The sequence below is a fragment of the Festucalex cinctus genome, chromosome 17 (assembly GCF_051991245.1).
Source record: "Festucalex cinctus isolate MCC-2025b chromosome 17, RoL_Fcin_1.0, whole genome shotgun sequence".
NCBI lineage: Eukaryota > Metazoa > Chordata > Actinopteri > Syngnathiformes > Syngnathidae > Festucalex > Festucalex cinctus.
The window spans coordinates 16,874,381-16,896,382 of NC_135427.1; the positions used below are offsets into that span (position 1 = coordinate 16,874,381).

The window sequence follows — 22,002 nt, forward strand, 5'->3', positions numbered from 1 at the left end:
TGGAGGTCTGAAAAAGTCAGCTACTGTCCTCTCTCTTCTTCTGCTTCCAGATGATTAACAGACGTTTGATTTCTTTTCTTCTTTTTTTATGTTTACAGAACTACTTCATGGGCAGTTAAAACAAACCCGTTTGGATTGTTTGACAGGTATTGTTCAATGTTTTACAACTAAACAAGATTGGAACAATGAAAGGTGCACAGTATGCTGCTTGTCATGTTGCAAAAAAACAAAAAAACAACACAGGATTGGCAAAAACTTTTTTCAAGATCGGGGATGAGTAATCGGACAAAAAAATTGTGAGTGGTGCACCCCTAATTTTTATCTTTTGGCCCTTCAAAATAATTGTGAATATATTATGAAACTTAGCTATATTCTAATGCTAATTGCTGCATTATCTGACCAATAGATCGCTAATCTCGGTATCGTCATCTCGTGAAATCATTGTTATCGTGAGCCTTCTATCGCATATCGTATCGTGAGGTACCCACAGATTACCGCCCCTTATCGCCGTTACCCCTGTGGAGCAATTGAATTTACGACTGTGCTCCGGCGAGGACCAATTGCTCTATTAAGCCCCTCTAATGAAACCGTCAGGATGGACTCTCATATCTTCTTTAAAGGAGAAAAAAAGCTCATCTAAATAGGAAAAGTCATTGTCTTCATTATTTGCAAGTGTTGAATGAAGGCGGTTGCCATGACGACGGCCATTGGAGGCTGAAGTCTGGCTGGTGTCAGGCCAAAGGGTTCAGAGGTTTTGGCGGGGCTACGTGAGGACAAAGTGACTCGTAATGGCGAGCTTGCTATTGACAGATCAGTCAGGAGAGGATGTCGCGCTTGTTGGCAAACAAGAACTGTCAAAACCACACCAAAACTCTTCCTTGGAACAAGCAACAACAAACAATTTCCTTGGGGGAGGAATGTTTAGTATAGCAACACAAAACATTTGGCGCCATCTTGTGACATCTTGTGCAAAAGCAATATGTTGAGGTGAAGGGAGGAGCTTCCTTTAACCCTTGTGCGCCAAAAAATTAACCCTCTGGTTCAATTTGAGCCGAAAATTGGCACCCTCTTGGAAGTATGATAAGTAAGTCATTTTTCACTATTTTTTTTACTTCCAACCCCTTAAAATGTTCAGCTGCTTCAGACCTACCGATACATGTATAGTTTTATTATTTTCTTTATTTTATATGCCCTCTATGGACAATAAAATCAATATTGTCCCAACGGCAAATCTAACTATGATCTATCTATATATAAAAAACAAATTCAAATTGGAATATTCAATATGATCAAATTAGGCCCTTGAATATGTTAATAAATCATAACAACAACATTTTTTTGGAAAGCTCATTTTTTTTGACAATGGCAATTTCAAAGCACGTCCGCCTCCCAGTACTGAGGACTCGGGTTCAAGTCCAGGCTCCGACCTTCCTGGGTAGAGTTTGCATGTTCTCCCCGTGCCTGCGTGGGTCTTCTCCGGGTACTCCGGTCTCCTCCCATATTCCAAAGACATCCATGACAGGTTAACTGGGCGCTCCGAATTGTCCCTAGGCGTGAGTGTGCGTATAGATGGTTGTTTGTCTCTGTGTGCCCTGTGATTGGCTGGCAACCAGTCCAGGGTGTACCCCGCCTACTGCCCAAATCCAGCTGAGATAGGCTACAGCACCCCCTGCGACCCTTGTGAGGAATAAGCGGTCAAGAAAATGGATGGATGGCAATTCCAAATTTTTTACGACACTCGTTCAATTTGAGCCGAGAGTTTCATTTGTCGCATTTCTTCATCATTTTCATTCACATCTCTATTAACTGCATCTATTTTTTTCTTTTATTAACCGCATAAATGTCGCACAAAAAAGGTAGATGAGCCGGGTGTTAATGAAAAACAATGAAAACGGAGGGAGGCAAAGAAAAGGCACGAAAGCGTCTTTGTGCTAATGACACGTTATGAACGTGTTTGCGCACGTGTTGGTTGCAGTCGGCGGCCGCTAATGAGATTAGCGACACAATGGCTATCCCGGCTCATGCCACAGCCGGCACCTTTTCAGACATTTTCAGCGGGCCACCAGGCCTTGCCTTTTGTAAAAATATATAACAAATGATGATTCCATCATTTGTTATATATTTTTACAAAAGTGCTTACAACTGTCAAATTGAGTTTTCCTTTTATAATCAGGTTTATTTTTTTATATGCTGTTGTATTCTTCTGATTGTATGTTTTTGTACTGTAAAGTGCTCTAAAAAACGCATTACAAAAATTGTTGATGCGTGTAATCAGCAGGAGGGCCTATTTGTGGCATGTGGCTGCAAAAAAAAACAAAAAAAAAACAGCACAAGTGGCGTATTTGTGCACGCTGAAGGGCTTCTTATTGCTTCATTTGACAGCATAAATTGTACATGCCCCTCCCCCAACCCCCACATCCTTGCATACAGTATTTATTTGATGCTATTTTTGGCACTCTGTATGATTCCATAAAATGAGACGAAGTGTTTTGCAAACGTGTGATCCGCTTGGACGACGTTCGTGCTCACCATTGGAAGCATTCCCCCCCCCCCCCATTTCAGTCAAGTTGAAGTGTTGGAGGGCTGCTGCCTGTGAAACACGTCACAAATAATCATGTCACTATGACCATACAGGTGCGCTAAATGCTACAAATGCAGGGGTGTCAAACTCATATTAGCTCAGGGGCCGCATGGAAGCAAATTTATTACTAATTGGGCCGAATCGGTAAAATAATGGTATATAACTTAAAAACAATTGCCATCAATTATGCGCAGATTTTTTAGATTTTGGGGCCAGCCCTAAATTCCGGAGCTCAACTGTAATCTATTGTTTAAAAAAATAACACAAATGCAAATGAAACGCGGCAACACTTTTCCTGTATGACTTCCGGAGGTGTTAAATCTACCTGTTTTGCGTCTATATAGTTCCCAGAATGCATTGTGTGGCACAGTTGGCACAGTGTATGGCACATGTATTTGTGTTACCAGTAATTGAATTTGCGTCGTATTTAACACGTTTATGTTGGTCTATGATTAAAAAAAACAAACCTTTTTTTTTTCTTAACAAACCATAAATTTAAGTTGTGTGTAAAATAATGACTTCCACGGCGATTCCGTGTACAAGTTACATTACTCATCTGAGGACTGCTTGTGAAATTACAAGTTTATGTATTTGATTGTGGTTGGCTGATTAATTTGGTCCGAATTTTTTTTTAATTTTATTATTATTGTTATTATTATTATTATTATTATTATTATTATTATTATTTTATTATTATTATTTTATTTTTTTTATTTTTTTATTTTTTACTTTACAAAGTCATTAAACCCCTTTTCGGGCCTGATCTGGCCCGCGGGCCGGATGTTTGACACCCCTGCCTTACCTGGTTTAATAAATCAAGAACGAATAAAGAAATTCTGCAATAACTGAAGTGTTTCTCGGCTCTTGTTAGAGGATAAAGAATATGTGATTGTGAGTATACTGTTTGTAATGCTTTGAGGATTTTTACGTTTTCCGTTTTTCCGTGATGTGACAGCGACCGGAAGATGTTATGACACTTTACCTCAGAATAAGACCCCCCCCCCTCCTTTTAAGTACATTTTTTTGAGTGACCAATTCAGGAAGTGCAAGTGGGGGGATTCATGAGCCTCCTCAATTGCTTGTCAGCTAATGTGTTGTCATTGACCAATTAGGCGATGGACATCAAACAAGTTGTGGCCTCCCTCGCTGGTTGTTTGTGGTGGGGGGGTGGTACTCATCTGTTTCTGACACCCACATCCAGAAGGGGATTTGACCCTCAGCCCTTGGCTATTAGTGTGAGGGCTGCAAGCAAATTAAAAGAGTAGCTGTTTGTTATGGGGGGTGGGGGGTGGCGGGGGCAGGTGGGGTGGCGGGGGCGCATCTCCCCCATGCTATATGGCATGGAAGACGCGGGACTATGTGACGCGTTACAGTCGGTCGGAGAGGACATATTGCTTTGGCCCGTCTGGTTTTGCTTGCCTAGTAATAGTTGGGGTGTGGGGGGCGGGGCTGATCGTTACACCCCCCCCAGCACTGTGCTCCCTTTTGCTTTTTGCAATCACACTGCAGATGCGCCTGATGGCTGAACCAATCTCTTGTGTGCTTCTCCAACGTGTGTGGTGGGGCTCCCGCAGGAATTTCAAGGTGGGGGGGAGTCTTTGGTGAGGGGGGGGGCGTGATCAGTGAAGTGTGCGTGCCCGTGAGCCCGCCCCCTCACTCACATTTTGCCACACCGGAGCGCCAGCCACAAGAAATAAAAGAAATCCATTCCCAGGCCTGTTAAGGAGCCGTGGGGAGGTGTGAGTGTGCATATTGGGGGGGGGGGGGTGGGGGGGGGGGGGGGGGGGGTGCTCATATTCTCCTCGGTGGCAGATCTGTAGATGGAGCCTGCTGAGGGATTAGAGCGCATTTTGTCAGGCAACAATGGAAGTCATCCACATTTGCAGATGTTTTTTTTTTTGCTGCGTGCAACAAATGTGGCCTCGGTTGGCGAAAGCGCACCTGCATCCTTCCCGCCGGATCCTTCCCGCCTTTAGTGCCGCTGATTGATCATATCTCGCCACTCTGGTCGAGTGCGTCACCGTGAGGCTGGTTGACGCCGGGGGCCATCTTGCTCCCGTGTTCAACAACGCACCTTTACAGGCTTGTTTCGCACAGCGTTGCAAAAGTGTATCAGGTGTTTATTGAAGGGGAGGTGTTTATTTTTTAAGGAGTAGGTATTTATTGGAGAGGAAGGTGCCCATGTGAGTTGTGGATGTATTGGAGGGAGAGGTATCAATTGGTGGAGGTGTGTATTTGAGCAGCAGGTGTTAAATTGTGGACTTGAGTTTTATTTGAGGAGGAGGCGTCCATTTGAGTAGAGAACTTTTTTGTTTTGTAAGGAGCAGGCATTTATTTGCAGAGTAGGGATTTATTTGACAAAGTGGTGTCTATTTGAGGAGCAGATGTTTATTTTTAGACACAAAGTTCAAATTTGAGAGACAGACATTTATTTGAGGTGTTAATTTGAGATGGAGGTATCTATTTTGGGCGGATGTGTCTATTCGAGGAGCAGGCGTTTATTTTTGGGATACCTGTTAAGTTTAGGGGGAGGAGTTTGTATGTTAAGTGTCTATAAGGGGAAGGCATTATTTTTGGAGTCTGCATTATTGAGGGGAGGCGTTGATTTTAGGGCGTGTACTTATTTGAGGGGTAGGCATTTCTTTTTAAAATAGGAATTATTTGAGGAGCAGGCGTTTGTTTATGTGATACCCGTTTAGTTTAGGGGGAGGAGTTTATTTGTATGTGAAGTGTCTATGAGGGGTAGGCCATTATTTTAGGGGTGGCATTGTTATTTATTTGTGGGGTAGGCATTTATTTTTGAAATAGGAATTATTTGAGGATCAGGTCTTTATTTATGGGATAACCGTTTAGTTTAGGGGGAGGAGTTTATTTAAATATGAAGTATCTATGACGGGTAGGTATTATTTGAGGAGCAGGCATTTATTCTGGGGATGTCTTAAGTTTCGGGGGAGGAGTTTATTTGAATGTGAAGTGTCTATGAGGGGTAGGCCATTATTTGAGGGGAGTCATTGATTTTAGGGAGTGTATTTATTTTTGGGGTAGGCATTTATTTTTTAAATCTAAATTATTTGAGGAGAAGGCGTTTATTTATGGGATACATGTTAAGTTTAGGGGGAGGAGTTCATTTGAATGTGAAGTGTCTATGAGCGGTGGGCTATTATTTGAGGGGAGGCGTTTGATTTTCGGGCGTGTATTTATTTGTGGGGTAGGCATTTATTTTTTAAATAGGAATTATTTGAGGAGCTGGTGTTTATTTATGGGATACCCATTTAGTTTAGGCCGAGGAGTTTATTTAAATGTGAAGTGTCTATGAGGGATAGGCATTTATTTTTGGAGTAGACATGATTTGAGGATCAGGTGTTTATTCGTAGGGGCGGGTGTCAATTTGAGCTGGGGGCATCTTTTTTGAGCATTTACTCGAAGCTGAGGTGTCCTCCCACCCATCCTTGAAAGATCTCAATGAGCAACCAAATGAACACACTTGAAACCGCTCCACATGGATGCAAGGTGGCGGGCCCTTCAGGGTGAGGCGTGAAGGGAAGCGCAGAGGGAGGCGCTCATCAATAAGCACAAGGTCGGTCGGCAAAGCAGAGACAGGCGAGGATTTGTGGCGCTTGTAACAAGGCTGCGAGCAACATTATCGCGAGGGCAGATGGAGACACCTGCTGGCCGCAGAGGAGAATGACCAAACAGGCATCAAACAGTGGACCAATTTATTTTATTTTATTTTTTTGTTTTATTATTATTATTTTTTTGAATTGATTTAGTTTTAATTTGTTTTCAGTTAGTTATTTAATAAATGTTTAGTTTAGTTTTAGTTAGTTTCAGTATTAGTTAAAAAAAAGTGTTTATTACGTGTGCGATATATTTAAAAACCACCATGGTAGTGACATCATGTGAAGGTGCTTTTCTATTGGCTGCTGCTAGATGATGTTACTTCTGTGTGACACACTTTCAAATGTCCCTATTCTGGTTAATATTCAAATAAATCTACTTAGAATCACATTTAAAATCATCCCCATTGCTTTGGGTCTTTCCGGTGCACTGCTGTTGACATATTGCCTCCTAATGGTGCGACGCTGCAACTGCGGTCAAAAGACGCCGCTGCCGAGCTCATCGACGCAGCTGGAGCGGCTGTGTTGAGTGTGGCTCAGGCTGGAGCTTGGCGAGCAAATTAGGTGGAGGTGGCCGCCTCCAAATTGTGTACACAGGAAAAACCCTGGTCTTGTCTTGTGTGTGCTTTACAGTTGATGGGCGTCAGGTAGAGCGGCAGCAGGTGGCCACCGAGGGACAATCAGCATGAACTCCATCCAGTCCATGGACAGACACATCCAGCAGACCAATGACCGGCTGCAGTGTATCAAACAGGTGAGAGCGAAAGAGTTGACTTATATATTGTTATTGATATTGATTGATGGCAAGACGCTGAGCATGTTCATGATTTCTCATCATAATTGGGAGATGGATAAATTCAATATACAACCCTGGAGTTCTATAAATCTCTGCCAGTGTTTACCTTTTCAAATGATGACAACATTCCTAGTAAATCATAATGTCCTGTCATTGGTGAGCTATTATTAGAATTGGCCTACGAGCTGCTCATGTGGTCCTTGAAGGCTACCTGGTGACCCCTGACCTGAATGATATAACATACCTGTAAGCAGTAAGAAGAATGTAAGCGAATAGAATGTAATGACATTTTTTTGGTACCCAACACGGAGCCCTGGGGCACTCCACGTTTGATTGGTGGAAATTGTGATTGGTGATGTCATGTCCATTAAAGGCACGCAGCCAACACTTGAATAGTACAGAATGGGCGGTAGTTATGCCAACTCTATTTTTCATGATTCAAATCACATTTAATTAACCAATTAAAAAAAAAAAAAAAAAAAACACTGTCCGATTTCAATTAATTTAATCATTTGTACTTTTGTTCATGGCATAGCTTACAGCCGCAAGACGTAAACCAAAGTCAATGAATGAACTGAATGAACCCGGATCGAGGCACATATTTTTTTCTAATCACATTTTTTATCACCATTATCACCTTAGCATCGTTTGTCAATTAGCCCAATTCATGGTCATTTTAAACCACCCCCGCTAATTAAAGGAAGATTTGTACCACGGACAATTGGTCTTTTTTTTTTCTTTTTTTTTCTTCAAATGATACCACTCATAAAATAAATATATATAAATAAATAAGTAAAAATAAATAAATAAATACATATAAATAAATAAATACATACATATAAATAATTAAATACATATAAATAAATAAATATTGCAACATGGACACAATTCTTTCATTTTTTTTTTATTTATTTATTTTTTTATTTTTTTATTTTTTTATTTGTTCGTAAACAAATTGAATTTTGCAGTTTAAAAACTTTGGTTGTTTTCATTCCAAATCCATTGTAGGGATTTTTCAGGACAGCAAAATTGACAATTGTGTCCCAATATTTATGAAATAAGAAACGACTACGAGGCCAGTCCAGCTGGCGTCTCTCACTTGCACTTTTTTTTTTTGGCTTTTGAAGAAATGTTGGCACGGAATTGAAATCAAGCTGAGCTCATTGTGTGAGAGAGGTGACACGTCAGCCTAAGTAACACAAAACCCCCGCAACACCCTCTCGCCCCCCAACTCCTCTCGGTCCGCCGGACAAATTGATTTTTGTTGCAGCCAGCGCTGATGAATGAGAGTCCAACGAGGATAATCAAGTGGAGGAAATTGGAAGGCGTCAGGCCTGATTGAATCGCGTGCGCTCCAAATCCAAAAATCGTTAACGCTGCTAATTTCTACCGTGCTGAGGAATTAGGCTAATTTCATTTGGAAACAATCACTTCAGGGCTGTTTCAACAGCGCAAGATTTGAAATTTATTCTGGGAATAATGTAAAAGGATGGAACAAACCAAAAGAAATGTAAACATTTCTCATTTCTTTTTTTTCTTTTTTGTTCCACCTGCGCAGCACTTACAAAATCCGTCCAACTTCCAAACGGCGGCGACGGAGCTGTTGGACTGGTGCGGCGACCCGCGAGCCTTCCAGCGGCCCTTTGAGCAAAGCCTGATGGGATGTCTAACGGTAAGCACGCACGCCGGATGTGGCTGATCTCTTATACTCTGTTGTCACCTGCTGTCCATTTTTTGTACCATTGCTTTAAGCCACCTCTCCATGTCAGATACTGCATCAAAGCCTTCTTTATGCTCTTGCATAAAAAAACAAACAAACAAACAAACAAAAAAAAACCCGTGTAAATACGTTTTTGGGAGTGAATGACAAAGTATTAAAAAACGTATATACACGTATTTGGGTTTGAATGAGCTATTGGAATCTAACAATAAAGGTTGAAATTTAATTTCTACATTTTCGGGGTGAGCGTTACGGTAGTACCAGGTAAACCCTTACAAGATGCGTCCTTGCCATGATTTTCAGTTTTTGCATCCCATGGACTGTTACGGTTGGAAAAAATGTTGGGATAGGAATGCAACAAGTGGCCGCCATCTTTGTTGACTTTTCCCACACACAAAAATAGCTTGGAATGTGAACTTCAAACGCCTGCAAAATTTGGATCGATAACAACATAACTCACGCTAACTATGCAGTATTAGAGTTTAGTTTTTAAGGTAATTTAATTGGATACAAATGTATTTTCGCATGATTGGTTATCGCAAAACTTTTTCTTTCGCAAATTACCATTTACTAACCAATTATTGTTATTCATTTGGTTTTGGGTAATGTTTCAACGAAACGCTCTCACACGCACTACTGAATTGCACTCAAACACTCCTGAAACAGTCTCACAAACATTATCGAAAACATTCTCATACATACTCCTGAAATGCTCTCATACACACTTTTGAAATTCTGAGGCGGTGGATTTGAATGTTCGTCCGCAGAGTTGAAAATGGATTTTCAGGTTCCTGTGCAATTGTGAGTGACATCGTCGCTTCATTCAGGTGGTGAGCCGCGTGGCGGCGCAGCAGGGCTTCGACTTGGACCTGGGCTACCGACTCCTGGCCGTGTGTGCCGCCAACCGGGACAAGTTCACGCCAAAGTCGGCAGGTAAGAACCGGGGAGAGGGCTTTTTTTGCGTCCTTCCCACCTTCGCCGCCGTTTCCAAAAACCGCCACTGCCGTCTTCATCAACCTCCCTCCTTTTGGCCACTTGTTTGATTTGTGGTTTTCGCCTGTGTGGGTTCTCTCATATTGTTTGAGTTTTTCCTCTTACTGATTGATGGTCCGTCACGGTTTAAAACGTAAGTTACATGAGGCCTCCGATCTCTCAGCGTTTGCCCAAATGAACTTTGGCGAAATGGTCCGTGAGGACTTGATGTGAAATCAAATCTCCTGACGTCTTCACGGGTTTCGATGATCGATTGTCTGTTCCGTGTAACGAGTCCCGTATCGTCGCTGTCGGGCAGAATCCTCTCAACTCCAAAATTACTACTTTCCTGGAAATCACTAAAAAAAACTTCCTTCAGTTAGCAGCATCGGTCATGTCTGGATTACACCTTTGATCACTTTCATAAACTGTTTGGCACGACAATATCACCAATTTGAAATCAATTTGCCGCTAAAAAAGAAATGCAGTCGATTCAAATGATACGAACACGACCAGACCAAAAGAGTTTTACAGCGATGCATTTTTTAACAAAACCGATTCTCAAACGTATCTAACCTGTTTTCACTTGTTTTTGTCTACCAAAAAAAAATTACAAAAAATCCAGACTTACAATCTTTGGGCAGCATAATGCGACACGGCTACCGCAGAGTAGACAAAGAGGCAAGTAGGTTGTTAAGGTGCTTGTGTGGCAGCCATGGAGATGGTCCTTCAAACCCCCTCCCACCCTCTGCAGGGGCCCTGGACCGGTTCCCCTGACACCCAGCGGGGGCATTACCCAGCAACCGGTCACATGACGAGGGCTAGAAACACAGCAGCCGCTCTACTAAAGGGCAGAGGGGTGGCTAAACTTTTTTTTTTCCCAGAAAACTTGAATAATGCGGCAGCCCGCTAAATCCAAGATGTTGTTCAGCAAAACCCAATTTTTGGGTTGATTTTTGGGTTATTCATTTGACTGTTTCAGTTAACTGAACTGACCCCGCTTTTTAAATTATTTAACACAAAAAAAAGATGGGCGAAATGAATGGCCCGCTAAGCAACCCAATTTGGGAGGGGTTTGTTTTATAGATTATTCATTTGACCCAACCTTTTGGCTTAATTGAATAACCCGATAAAATTGTGTCCAAAATGAACCTCAAGATTTTGGGTTCAGCAACTCAAAACGCTAGGTTCGAGTAAAATGAATAACCCACAAGATAGCCCAATTTTCTTGGTTATTTAGTGGGTTATTCGTTTAACCCAACCTTTTGGGTTCATTGAGGCAGACGGCGCCCACCGACATCGTCGCCATCAACGTCACAGATACGCACGTGCATGTCAACCACAGCTCGTCACAACAAAAGTCATCAACTCGTTCAGCTTTTACCGTACACTGAATTACACCCCCTGAACACAGTTTCAAAATAATAATAATAACAATAATAATAATAATAATAATAATAGTAATGAGGAAAAAAATTACAAAAAATACTATTTTACAGTGTGCTGGGTCACACCCACTGAATACATTTTACCCAAAAAAATTAACAAATCAAATAATATTGAGGGGGAAAAAATTACAAAAAGACTATAAAAAACATGTAAAAAATACAAACTTTAAATAAATAAAAAAAATTAAGATTAAAATAACAAAATTATTATGCATATAATAATCACGTGAAAATACTTATAAATAATAAAACAACAAAAAAATTAATCTAATAGTAAGAAATAATCATCTTGCAAATAATTATTATAATAATAATGTAATATATTGTTAGAATTGTTTATTGTTATTGTCAAGATAGTTACGCTCATAAAATTTGAAATATTTAAGCCCTTTGAGACTTTGGTGTGATTAAGGGCTATAGAAATAAACTTGACTTGACAAATAATAGGACATAGTCAATAAATATATTTTAAAAAATCCTGACAAAAAATAATGTCAATAATATTTACCAAAAAAATAAAATGTTAAAATGACAACATAATAATAATAATAATAATAATAATAATAATAATAATAATAATAATAATAATAATAATAATAATAATAATAATAATAAATACCAGCAAATGTAATATCCAATATTATGCAATATCCAATTTTTTTTTTTTACATTTTTTAGTGGTGTTCTGGGTTATTCATTTGACCCAACTTTTTGGATGAATCGACTAACCCAATTGAATTATGTCAAAAATGAACCGACCCAACTTTTTCGAATGAATCACGCTCAAAGCAACCTAATTCCTTTTTTTTTTTTTTTTCTTTCAAAGGTGTGATCAAATCAGTACACGTACCCTGTTTTTTCAGTTTTTTGGGGGAAAAGCCTGTTTAGGTCGTCCTTTGATTTGTGCACAACTTGTGTAAATAAACATGGATTTTATTTATTTATTTATTTATTTATTTATTTATTCACTCACCTATTTCTTATTAATTTACTGATGTAAAATTTATTTACTTGAAAAAAAAACAAAAATTTGTATACGCACTTCAAATTGTTTGCTTTGGTCTTGTTTTGTTACCTTATTTCTTTACTGCACAACCGATATTTATGTTTATGTACAGCATTTTGTATACAGCAATGCCTGTTCTGAAAGCGCTTTATAAATAAAGTTGAGTTGAGTTGATAATTGCTATTTACTGTTTGAATGGAGATGCGCTTGACAAAACCAGAAAAGGCCGTCACGTGATTTTAGTGACTTGAACAACTGATAGCTTGAATAAAGGGGTGGGGGTGTGGGGGTTACATTGCACCGTGGCGGGTGATGGAGAAGGGGGGGGGAGTAGTGAATTGCCTGCAGTGACCTCTTTGTGAGTGAGATTAGCCCGTTCTATTAATCCATGATTACGTGGGGGGGCGGGGCGTCATAGTAAGTTGGCTCCTTCTTCACAACCTCCCGCTACATCATCATCATCATCATCATAATCATCATCATCATCATTATCATAATGCACTCACCATAGCTGTCAGTTGCCCCCCCCCAAAAAAAAACAATAAAAAATCTCTATCCCCATTTTTGGTGGAATGGTACACTCCCAATTGTTTGCGCTTCAACAGGCTCTTGGAATTTCTGCCTTCTGAAGAGTGAAAGGACAAGTGGGGGGCAGGTGGGGAGGCGGGTGCTTGTTCTACAAACGAGGGCGGCTCAACACGCTTTTCAGCGCGGTAATTGGTCGGGCCGAGGCTCGTTTGTCTTTGCTACTTGGTTGTTGTTTTTTTGGAAATAACCACCAAAAGGGTTGTCAGCTGTTTTCGTTACTAGTTATTGTTCTTTTTTTTTTCTTTTTTTTTAACTACAAAAACTTGGTGCGATTGTCGAGGCGAAAGCGGATTTTTTGGTTTAAATGATTAACCCAAGCGTTTGGTTTTAAAATAAATGAATAAATAAATAAATAAATAAGAAAAATAAATACATAAATAAATAAATAAATTATATATATATATATATATATATATATATAATGATTAACCCAAGTGTTTGTGTTAATAAATAAATAATAATAATAATAATAATAATAATAATAATAATAATAATAAATACGTAAATACAAAAATAAATATTTTTTAATTAAAATGTTTTATTTTTATTTTTTGGTTTACCTCAAGCGTTTGGGTTTGAAAGTCAGCTTGCTTTATGCTAGCATACAATGCAAAATGCCATATACTGTACAGGCTAACATTCCGTTAGCCCTCCGGGTTTGTATTGCCAACGCTAGTGCTCACCTGCTTTCTGGTTTGCTCACGCGTCGTTGGCAATGCGAGCCCGAAGGCACTTTATTGACGTCAATTGGCGGTCGCCAAAACGCACGACGAGGCGTGGATTCATCATGCTTCATTAATTCTTATTCCACTGACGTTCTGAGTATGCGTGTGACATTTTCCGCCTGCGGTGCTCGCGTCCGTGTTGCTATTGCTTGTGTCATTATTTATCCAAGCTGTAATTGGCGCCTCCCCTTGCTCAACAGGAAGCCGCCCGCATTGCCCTTTAATTACTCTTGAGATGGATGAAGGCAGTCACCATCTTTTTTTTTTTCTTTTTTTTTTTTATGTTAACGTCTTTTTAATCAGATTGGGTGGGACGGGAAGGGGTAACTGGAGCAAGGCCAAAGCACGGACAGTCTCGCACATTAAGCACCGCCCCCTCTTTGCACAAGTTTGAAATGTGAGCCGCCTGCCTGCGTTTTCTTGCCCTCCCCTCGCCTGCTTTTTTTGCCTGCCTGCTGGCGAGGAGGCGCCGAGAGGGGATGCGTGTGTTGCGAGAGCGTGCAATGGATCACTAGACCGAGCAAAAAAAAAAAAAAAAAAAAGAAGCCGCATCAAGACGGAGGTGAGGAGATAAAGCTTCTCTTGACTCTCTCCTTTTCTCCTTCCTCATCATGAAACCCGAATCATTTGTCGCCTCTTGGACTACAAACATGGCTGCTGCTCTGCTGTTTATTCCCTCCCGGCTTCTCTCAGGGGCTCTTTTATTTGCACGGGAGCCGGTAGCGGGTGTCGGGACGACTCCATCTGTGATTGGCCTTTTTCTTTTTTTTTTTAAACAAGCCAGCCATGAATAATTGATGCTCATTGTGCAGCAGGCAGTCAGAGCGATGGGGAAAGCAGGCAGCGGGGGTTTTCAGGAAGAATGTTACGGAAGGATTAGAAAATGATTTCGGCCTCGGAGGGGACGGCGTCCCCGCCGTCGCTATTTGTTGCGACCTGCTCGACACGATTACCAATCCGGTGTTCACATCCTCGCTCGCTCAGTATGCCACGGAAGAGGCGGGACTTCCGACTTCCGTGTTTTTTGCACATCAGCGTTGATTCCGGTTCCGGTTCGCGACTAAAGTGCAACAAGGTTGGCAGTCCAGTATGTACCTTGCCGTCAGGTGACGCGCGGTCAGTGCTTTCTCCTTTTTGGGAAAGTGCATCATCAGTAGTTTGTATTCATTCTAGCTAAGTCTAACATCAACATAGTTCAACACCAAACTTTATTTGTTTTAGGAAAATAGAGCATCAGTAATTTGTTTTTATTTATTTTTTTAGGAATTTGTAACATTAAAACGTTTGTCCTGTTTTTAGGATGGTACAATCTTAAAGGGATAGTTTGGATTTTTGGACATGAATCTGTATTTCATCCTCACCTCCAGTGTGTGCGATCAGCACTGACTTAGCCCTGACAAGCGTTCCATGACACGAGTTCTGGTCCAGTGTTGGTCGAGAGGAAAGTAGTCCGGCAAGTTGGCTGGGGTCATGGAAATCAAGCTTTTTTTTTTCTAAAAACAATTTGTGTTCAAAAGAGTGATACATTTGTGTCACAAAACTTCGCCCTAGAAAAAAGTCAGACTCCATTACCGCCGGGTACTATTTTTCTATTCGTTTGTATCACTGCGCTGCGCCTTGCATACAGCTGATAGACGCGTACTAATCTACAAGTTGTTTCTCTTTTTGAAGTTATAATTACGGCGGAAGGCGCGACTATCAGCTGGATGTAGCGCGCCAATAAATGGGGAGAAGTTGACATTAAACGTTAAATTGTGCAAATACTGTAAGCAATGTGGAATCAGATGATATATATCCCGGGTGGCGTGAAGTTTTGAAGCTAGTTGAAATTTGAACAGTGTAAATTGGAAGTATTATGTGGGAGTTTTTACACGGCAAAAAAGTATGGAGAACTAGACTGAGTGCAATTTCTGGAGAAATTGCATGGGAATGCTGAAAGCTGAATGCTAATATTTGAATGCATGTGGAATGCTTATGAAGTAAATGGAGAGATAAATTAGGAAATTATGATCTCGTAGTTACTGGGCAATGCACTTTACCAACTGTGCCACCTGGTAATGATGATAAGTTATATGTATGGAAGTGGGCGTGGAAAGTGATACTTAGAAAAAGTTCAGTGTCTGTCCCATTGAAACTGAATGGGGAAAAGTTGATATTAAACGTTAAATTGTGCAAATACTGTAAGTAATGTGGAATCAGACAATATATACCCCGGGAGGCGTGACTTCTTGAAGCTAGTTGAAATTTGAACAGTGTAAATTGGAAGTATTATGTGGGAGTTGTTATGCGGCAAAAAAGTGTGGAGAATAAAAATCACAATAACATATGTGGGAATGCTTCAGCTAGAAAAACATTTTTAGAAAATTGTATCATCAACAGTTTGTCCTGTTTTTAGGATGGTACAATCTTAATAGTTGTCCCGTTTTTGTCTATTTTTAATTAAAAAAACAAAACAAAAAACTATGTGTTGCCCCTAGAGGTGCTTGAGGTTAGTGCAGGCATTCAACTCGAGTTTCCCTCAATTAATTCAACAATTAATTAACCCAATTCACGCTAGAGAAAAATATAAAGTTAATAGTACCGCATCAACGGTTTGTTTTCTTTTTAAGAAAGTGCAACATTCAGTAGCTTGTCATTTTTTATTTTTTTTTAGCGAAGTGTAATGTCATTTTTTTCTCTTTTCAGGAAATTGCGACAGAAATAGTTTGTTCCTTTTTGGAAAAATGCAACTTGACTCACTCGTGTGTCTTCTTGTTTTGGTTTGTCCTCCGTTTGAGTGTCGCTGTCGCAAGAGAGGAGGCGGTCTCTACGGTTTTACGTGGTCGAGGTGACATATTTTGCTACTAAAATCGAACGGGGGGCTGTGATGTGACACCAGAAAAAAATCGTCTCACAGGAAATATGGGTTATGGATTCATTTGAATGGTCGTCCCAAACCGTTGCTCATGGAATCGCAAAGGAAATCAAATCAAACAAGCGGCAAGCACATTACAAAATGAGCGTCGTGACGTTCGCCGGCGCGATGGCGGCAACAGCTGACTGTCGCCTTTGACCCACTTGCACACCAGGGGGTCCGTTATCTTGTGGTGGGAGTCGCGCTGACCTACTTGAAGGCACCGTTTGCAGGCAGAGTCTTCGCCACTTTATCGCTTTGGCCGTCAGACCGCAGATACCGTCGGCGCCCGGCCACTGGGAGGAATTCACACATTTTGCTCTTTGGGAGCAAACAGGCCTTCCAGGGATATTTCTGCCGAGGCATGTGCAATTCATCGAAATTCAATTTTTACACAATTACAAAATCATTATAATCGTTAAAAAAAATACTACAAATTTTGGAGTTGTTTAAATTGATACATTTGCATCTTTTTAAGTTTTACAATTATTAATTTAATAAATTTTGTTTCATCCAAAAGGAACTTGCATAATTATAGTGTTTAAAATAACTTTATTTGAAGAATTTTTGAAGAATTTTGTCTTAATATATATATATATATATATATATATATATATATATATATATATATATATATATATATATATATATATATATTTTTTTTTTTTTTTTTTTTTTTTTTGGTCCAAAAAGAACTTACATAATAAAATAGTGTTTCTATTTTTTTAACTGCCCTTCATATTTTACAAAGTGTATTCATTTTCTTGTTTTGTACCAAAAAAAAAGAAATGATCATCCTACTGCACAGTGCACAAGCTGTACTCCAACTTCAAGTTTTTGCCAACATCAATAAATAAATCGATATATATTGATCATTTTCACCCACCCCTGCTTATGTTGTTTCAAACAACAACAACAACAACAAAAAAGTTATTTTCCCAGACATTTGAAAATGATCCATTTGACAGGTACGTACATGCGTGCGTGCGTGTGCATGCGCAGTCCAGTAAAAATGTAAAATTTGAACCCTACAGAAACCGACTGCTGCAGGAGGTGTCAATCTGACTCAGGTACTGCTTGTGTGTCAGGAAGCTGTCATACACACTTCCCTCCTTCTTCCTCATCATCATCATCGTCATCGTCTGTTTACAGTGTGGCCGCGTGCAACCCATATTGCTGTCGTTGTGCTTTTGTTGTTTTTTTTTGGATGAGTTTTTTTTTGCTACTGCAGCTGCAGTGTGGAGCATGTCACACGCGTGATCTTTGTGTGTCCAAAAGCCTTTTTTGCCTGCTTCATGCTTCATATCGCAAGTAAGATTTCTGCTTCGAGGGTTGTTCCGCTGTACCTAATATTTTGGCCAGAAAGGAGCTTTATTGAGACGGATACAAAAACTTTAGATTTTGTTCAAATTGCTGAGAATCTCTCCATTAATTAGTTTATTAATTAGTACATGGAATAAGGCAGAAGAACCATGTAGTTTGCCCCAGCTAATCAGCACGAGATGATCATAAATAATAATGTAAAAAAATAATAAATAAGTAGTCATCGGTGATAATTTTGACGAAAATGAAACAGAAACTAAAATAGAAGCCATTCATTGAGACTATGAGTATAACTAAAATGACAATTTCCGTCAATGACTGAAACGCGGGAGGGAGGAAAAAAAAAAGAACCGCTCAGAAACTGTTCAGTGTTCACTGCACTTTATTTAACATAATTTAATTTATTTAATTCTATTTATTTCATTGTGCAGCTGTAAGATTAATCTCAAGCAATTATGCACTTTTTTAAAATTTATTTAGGTGAAAACTAAGTTATATTGTTGTTACTTCAACATGTTTCATTGAAACAGTTAACTCATTTGCTCCCAAAGACGTATTTATACGTGTTTTTGTTTTTATGCTAGAGTATACAGAAGGCTTTGATGCAGCCCTTCAACTGCAAAGAACACTTGAAGAAATGGTAGTTATTACTCAAACGGCCAGCAGGTGGCAGCAGAGTATAAGAGATCAAACAGGTCCATGTTGAAAAAATAAATAAATAAATTACTCAAAATTCTAATTATATTTGTAAATAATGATTAAACTTAGCTATATTCAAATGCTAATTACTGCAAAACATAGAAATGTACTTTTTTTCCCTGATGAAAGAAAAGACTTTCCTTTTGTTTTGTTTTTATCGCAATAGAACACAATATTCTGTGGGCCTGGGAAACTTGAAAGTAGGAGGCGTATATAAAAACTGTTGGATGTACAACTGATTTGGATGGTTTGAAAGGACTTCTTGTTGCTTGTATTGATGTTTTGAGCCCAAAAGATGAGAAATTGTGTCCATAATTTTAGTCAAAAGAATATAACTAAAACTAAATTAAAATTTCTTGTTAAAATTTACACTGGTAGTTGTACATTAGAAATAAAGAGCCATAATAATTATAATACTAATAATATAATTATTGAAAATAGAAATAACGAATCATGGATTTTTAAATTCAGTGGCAAAAAGAGAAGCAAATATACACACGTTAATCCAAGCAGAAGACTAATATTTATTTATTTGTAATATTTATTTAGGCGACATGTGTGGATATTGTTGCTGTGTTTCGACACCGGAAAGGTGCTGAAACGTTTCGCGACTGGTTATACTTGTAATCGAGTGTGTCGACAAGTGCACAGTGGCACGTTGAGATACCAGATATGAGTTTTAATATTTTCCAAAAAATATCTGCAAAATATGTGAATTATTTGCGAATGCCGAACCTTATATCCACCTTATATCCGTGTTATAGTGCCCCCAAGTGGCCCGGGTTTGAACACCAGAAGGAGGAGCACAATGCCCAGTCAACTGAAGCAAAAAAAAAAAAAAGTAGCAAAAAGTTCAAATGTGTACATTTTGATTCATTGGGTCATTAGTGTGTTTTTATGAGGTATAATAATACAGAGTGCAATTTCAAACAAGATTTGTATTTTTTTTTTAAATGACTGGTGTTTGTTTCAAGCAAGGCGACTTTGTTTCCTAATGTGGCGCACTCGCACATATGGCGGCTAGTAATAAGCCCGGAGGGTGCCTGAACCCGACTTCTTCGGTCTTTGACCTCCCTCCCGGGCCCTCATCCCACCCCTGCCAGCCGTGAATAGGTCTCAGGTGAGCCCGGCTTGGCTCGTTCGGTGCCGAGCACCCCCCCAGGTAGACGGCGAGCACATCTGCGCCTCGCCTAATTAGCGTCGCTTTGATTTACGCCAGCCATTTTTGTTTGTTTTGGGTTCAAAGATGTTCAATTGGTTACGTTTGACAATTTTTTCTTCTTTCTTCTTCTTCTTTCTTCTTTGTTCTTCTTTTTTCATTCTTTTTCTTCTCCTTTTTCTTCTTTCTTCTTCTTTCTTCTTCTTCTTCCTTCTTCATTCTTCTTTTTTCGTTCTTTTTTCTTCTTTTTTCTTCCTTCTTCTTTCTTCTTCTTCTTTCTTCTTCGTTCTTCTTTTTTCATTCTTTTTTCTTCTCCTTTTTTCTTCGTTCTTCTTTCTTCTTTCTTTTTCTTTCTTCTTCTTCTTCCTTCTTCATTCTTCTTCTTTTTTCGTTCTTTGTTCTTCCTTCTTCTTCTTTCTTCTTCTCCATTCTTCTTCTTTCTTCTTCTTCTTCTTCTTCTTTATTCTTCTTTCTTCGTTCTTCATTCTTTTTTCTTTTCCATTCTTCTTCTTCTTTCTTCTTCTTGCTCTTCTTCTTCATTCTTCTTCTCTCTTCCCTTTTTCGTTCTTCTTTCGTCTTCTTCTTTAACTTTCTTCTTTCTTCTCCTTTTTCTTCTTCTTCATTCTTTGTTTTTCTTTCTTCTTCTGTATTATTTCTTTTTCTTTTCTTCATTCTTCTTTTTCTTCTTCTTCGTTCTTTCTTCTTCGTTCATCTTTCTTTTTCTCCTTTAGTCTTTCTTCTTCATTCTTCTTCTTCCTCTTTATTCGTTCTTCTTCTTTCTTCTTCGTTCTTCTTCTTTCTTCGGCTTTTCTTCATTCTTTTTTCTTCTTCTTTTTCTTCTTCGTTCATCTTTCTTCTTTGTTCTTCATTCATCTTTCTTCTTCTTTTTCTTCTTCTTCTTTCTTCTTATCCTTCTTCTTCTTCTTCTTCTTGGGCTGTGTGAGGTGATGGCTGCAGATGTTTGTTTGTGTCCGAGCCCAGAAATGACAATGCTTGGGGGGCGGGGCAAGGGGCCGGGTAAGGTGGAGCTGACAAGAGAGCAGGTGTCCATTCGATAGTCATCTGGAGATGAGGAAGGAAGGCGGGGCAGGGGTGTGTGCAGGATTCAGGCCTCCAGTGACCCCTAGTGGCCAGATGAGGGCGCAACATGCTGGATTCTGAGTCGACTTCAGTTGTGAACCGTTGGATTCCAGTTGATTGCAGTGAACGACTTCTGATTTATTCAATAAATGATGCATTAAGACAATTAGCGATGATGATTTTGTGACTTGGGGGAGGTCGCACGTGTTGACGGTTGTCTTTTGCTTCCTCGCAGCTCTTCTGTCGTCGTGGTGCGAAGAACTGGGACGCCTCCTCCTGCTGCGTCACCAAAAGAGCCGACAGAACGAGCCCGCGGGGAAAGTGCCCATGCAGCCCCCCATGAGCTCCATGAAGCCCGGCCTCTCGCACGGGTCGGTTCTGCAACTCTGTCTGGACTCTACGACATTTGCCTTCAGTGTTGCAGAAAAGCAAAAAAATGACAAATTTGATTTCCCCCCCGCAGAGATGGCTCGTTTCCCTACGACTCGGTTTCCTGGCAACAGAACAGCAACCAGCCTCCGGGTTCCCTGTCGGTGGTGACCACCGTCTGGGGCGTCACCAACACCTCGCAGAGTCAGGTGACAAGTCGATTCCTGAGCTTATTAGCCCGCCCGGCGGCAACGAAGCCGTTCCGTGATGCGCCCAATGCTGATCCCTCCGCAGGTTTTGGGGAATCCCATGACCAACAGCAACAATCCCATGAACCCGGGCGGCAACCCGATGGCTTCGGGGATGGCCGCCAACAATCCTGGCATGAACCCGACTCAGTTCGGCGGCGCTCAGCAGCCGTTCCCCGGCAAAGGTAACGCCAACCAGGCCTACATGCAGCAGAGCATGTATGGACGGCCCAACTACCCCGGCGGCGGCGGCAGCTTCGCTGGCAAGTAAGTCGCCTGGTGAACATGCAAAATTGTGCACATTTTCCCACCATCTACGCACAGTAAGCACATTTATTTTGTTTTGATTGCATTTTTCTGTGTAAAAATGTCAGATAATGTACTGTGAAGAGAATTGGTTCAGATAATGGATGATGTAATTTAATGTATGTTTTTTTTTATGTAATTTGTAATGTTATGTACTGATTATAAAAAAAATGGAACAAAGTAGAAACAAATTTTTTTTGTGCGTGTTGAAAGAGGAGAGTCTAATCTTTCATCTGGTAGTTTCTGTGTTTACATTCGGGCTGCACGATAAGGAAAAGAAACATGCCATGTGTGATATAGTTGCTGAAGTGATACTGATATTGTTGCGATATTTAACTAATTCAATCCCAAAACGTGCAAAAGAGTTTTTAAATACTTTGTCCTTCCTTCCCAAAAACATGTTTACACGTTTTTTTGTGGGGGGGGTTTCTTTATGCAAGAGCATACAGAAGGCTTTGCTGCAGCTTCAGAC

The 22,002-nt window shown here is 40.0% G+C and overlaps 1 protein-coding gene across 4 annotated transcripts in view; it reads left to right on the forward strand.

The window, feature by feature from the left end:
• LOC144004516 (zinc finger MIZ domain-containing protein 1-like) overlaps nt 1–22,002 on the forward strand; it is an 85,701-nt gene that overhangs the window by 47,489 nt on the left and 16,210 nt on the right. Inside the window, exons 3-9 of one of the 4 annotated variants that reach the window (XM_077501708.1) lie at nt 6,832–6,952; nt 8,553–8,666; nt 9,542–9,647; nt 17,381–17,416; nt 20,843–20,978; nt 21,071–21,185; nt 21,271–21,491. In XM_077501708.1, the coding sequence (XP_077357834.1) occupies nt 6,884–6,952; nt 8,553–8,666; nt 9,542–9,647; nt 17,381–17,416; nt 20,843–20,978; nt 21,071–21,185; nt 21,271–21,491 (797 nt within the window). In that variant the 5' untranslated portion in view covers nt 6,832–6,883. Of the gene's footprint in view, nt 1–6,831; nt 6,953–8,552; nt 8,667–9,541; nt 9,648–13,867; nt 14,016–17,380; nt 17,417–20,842; nt 20,979–21,070; nt 21,186–21,270; nt 21,492–22,002 lie in introns of those variants that run through there. The other 3 variants (XM_077501709.1, XM_077501710.1, XM_077501711.1) reach the window with 3 other exon arrangements.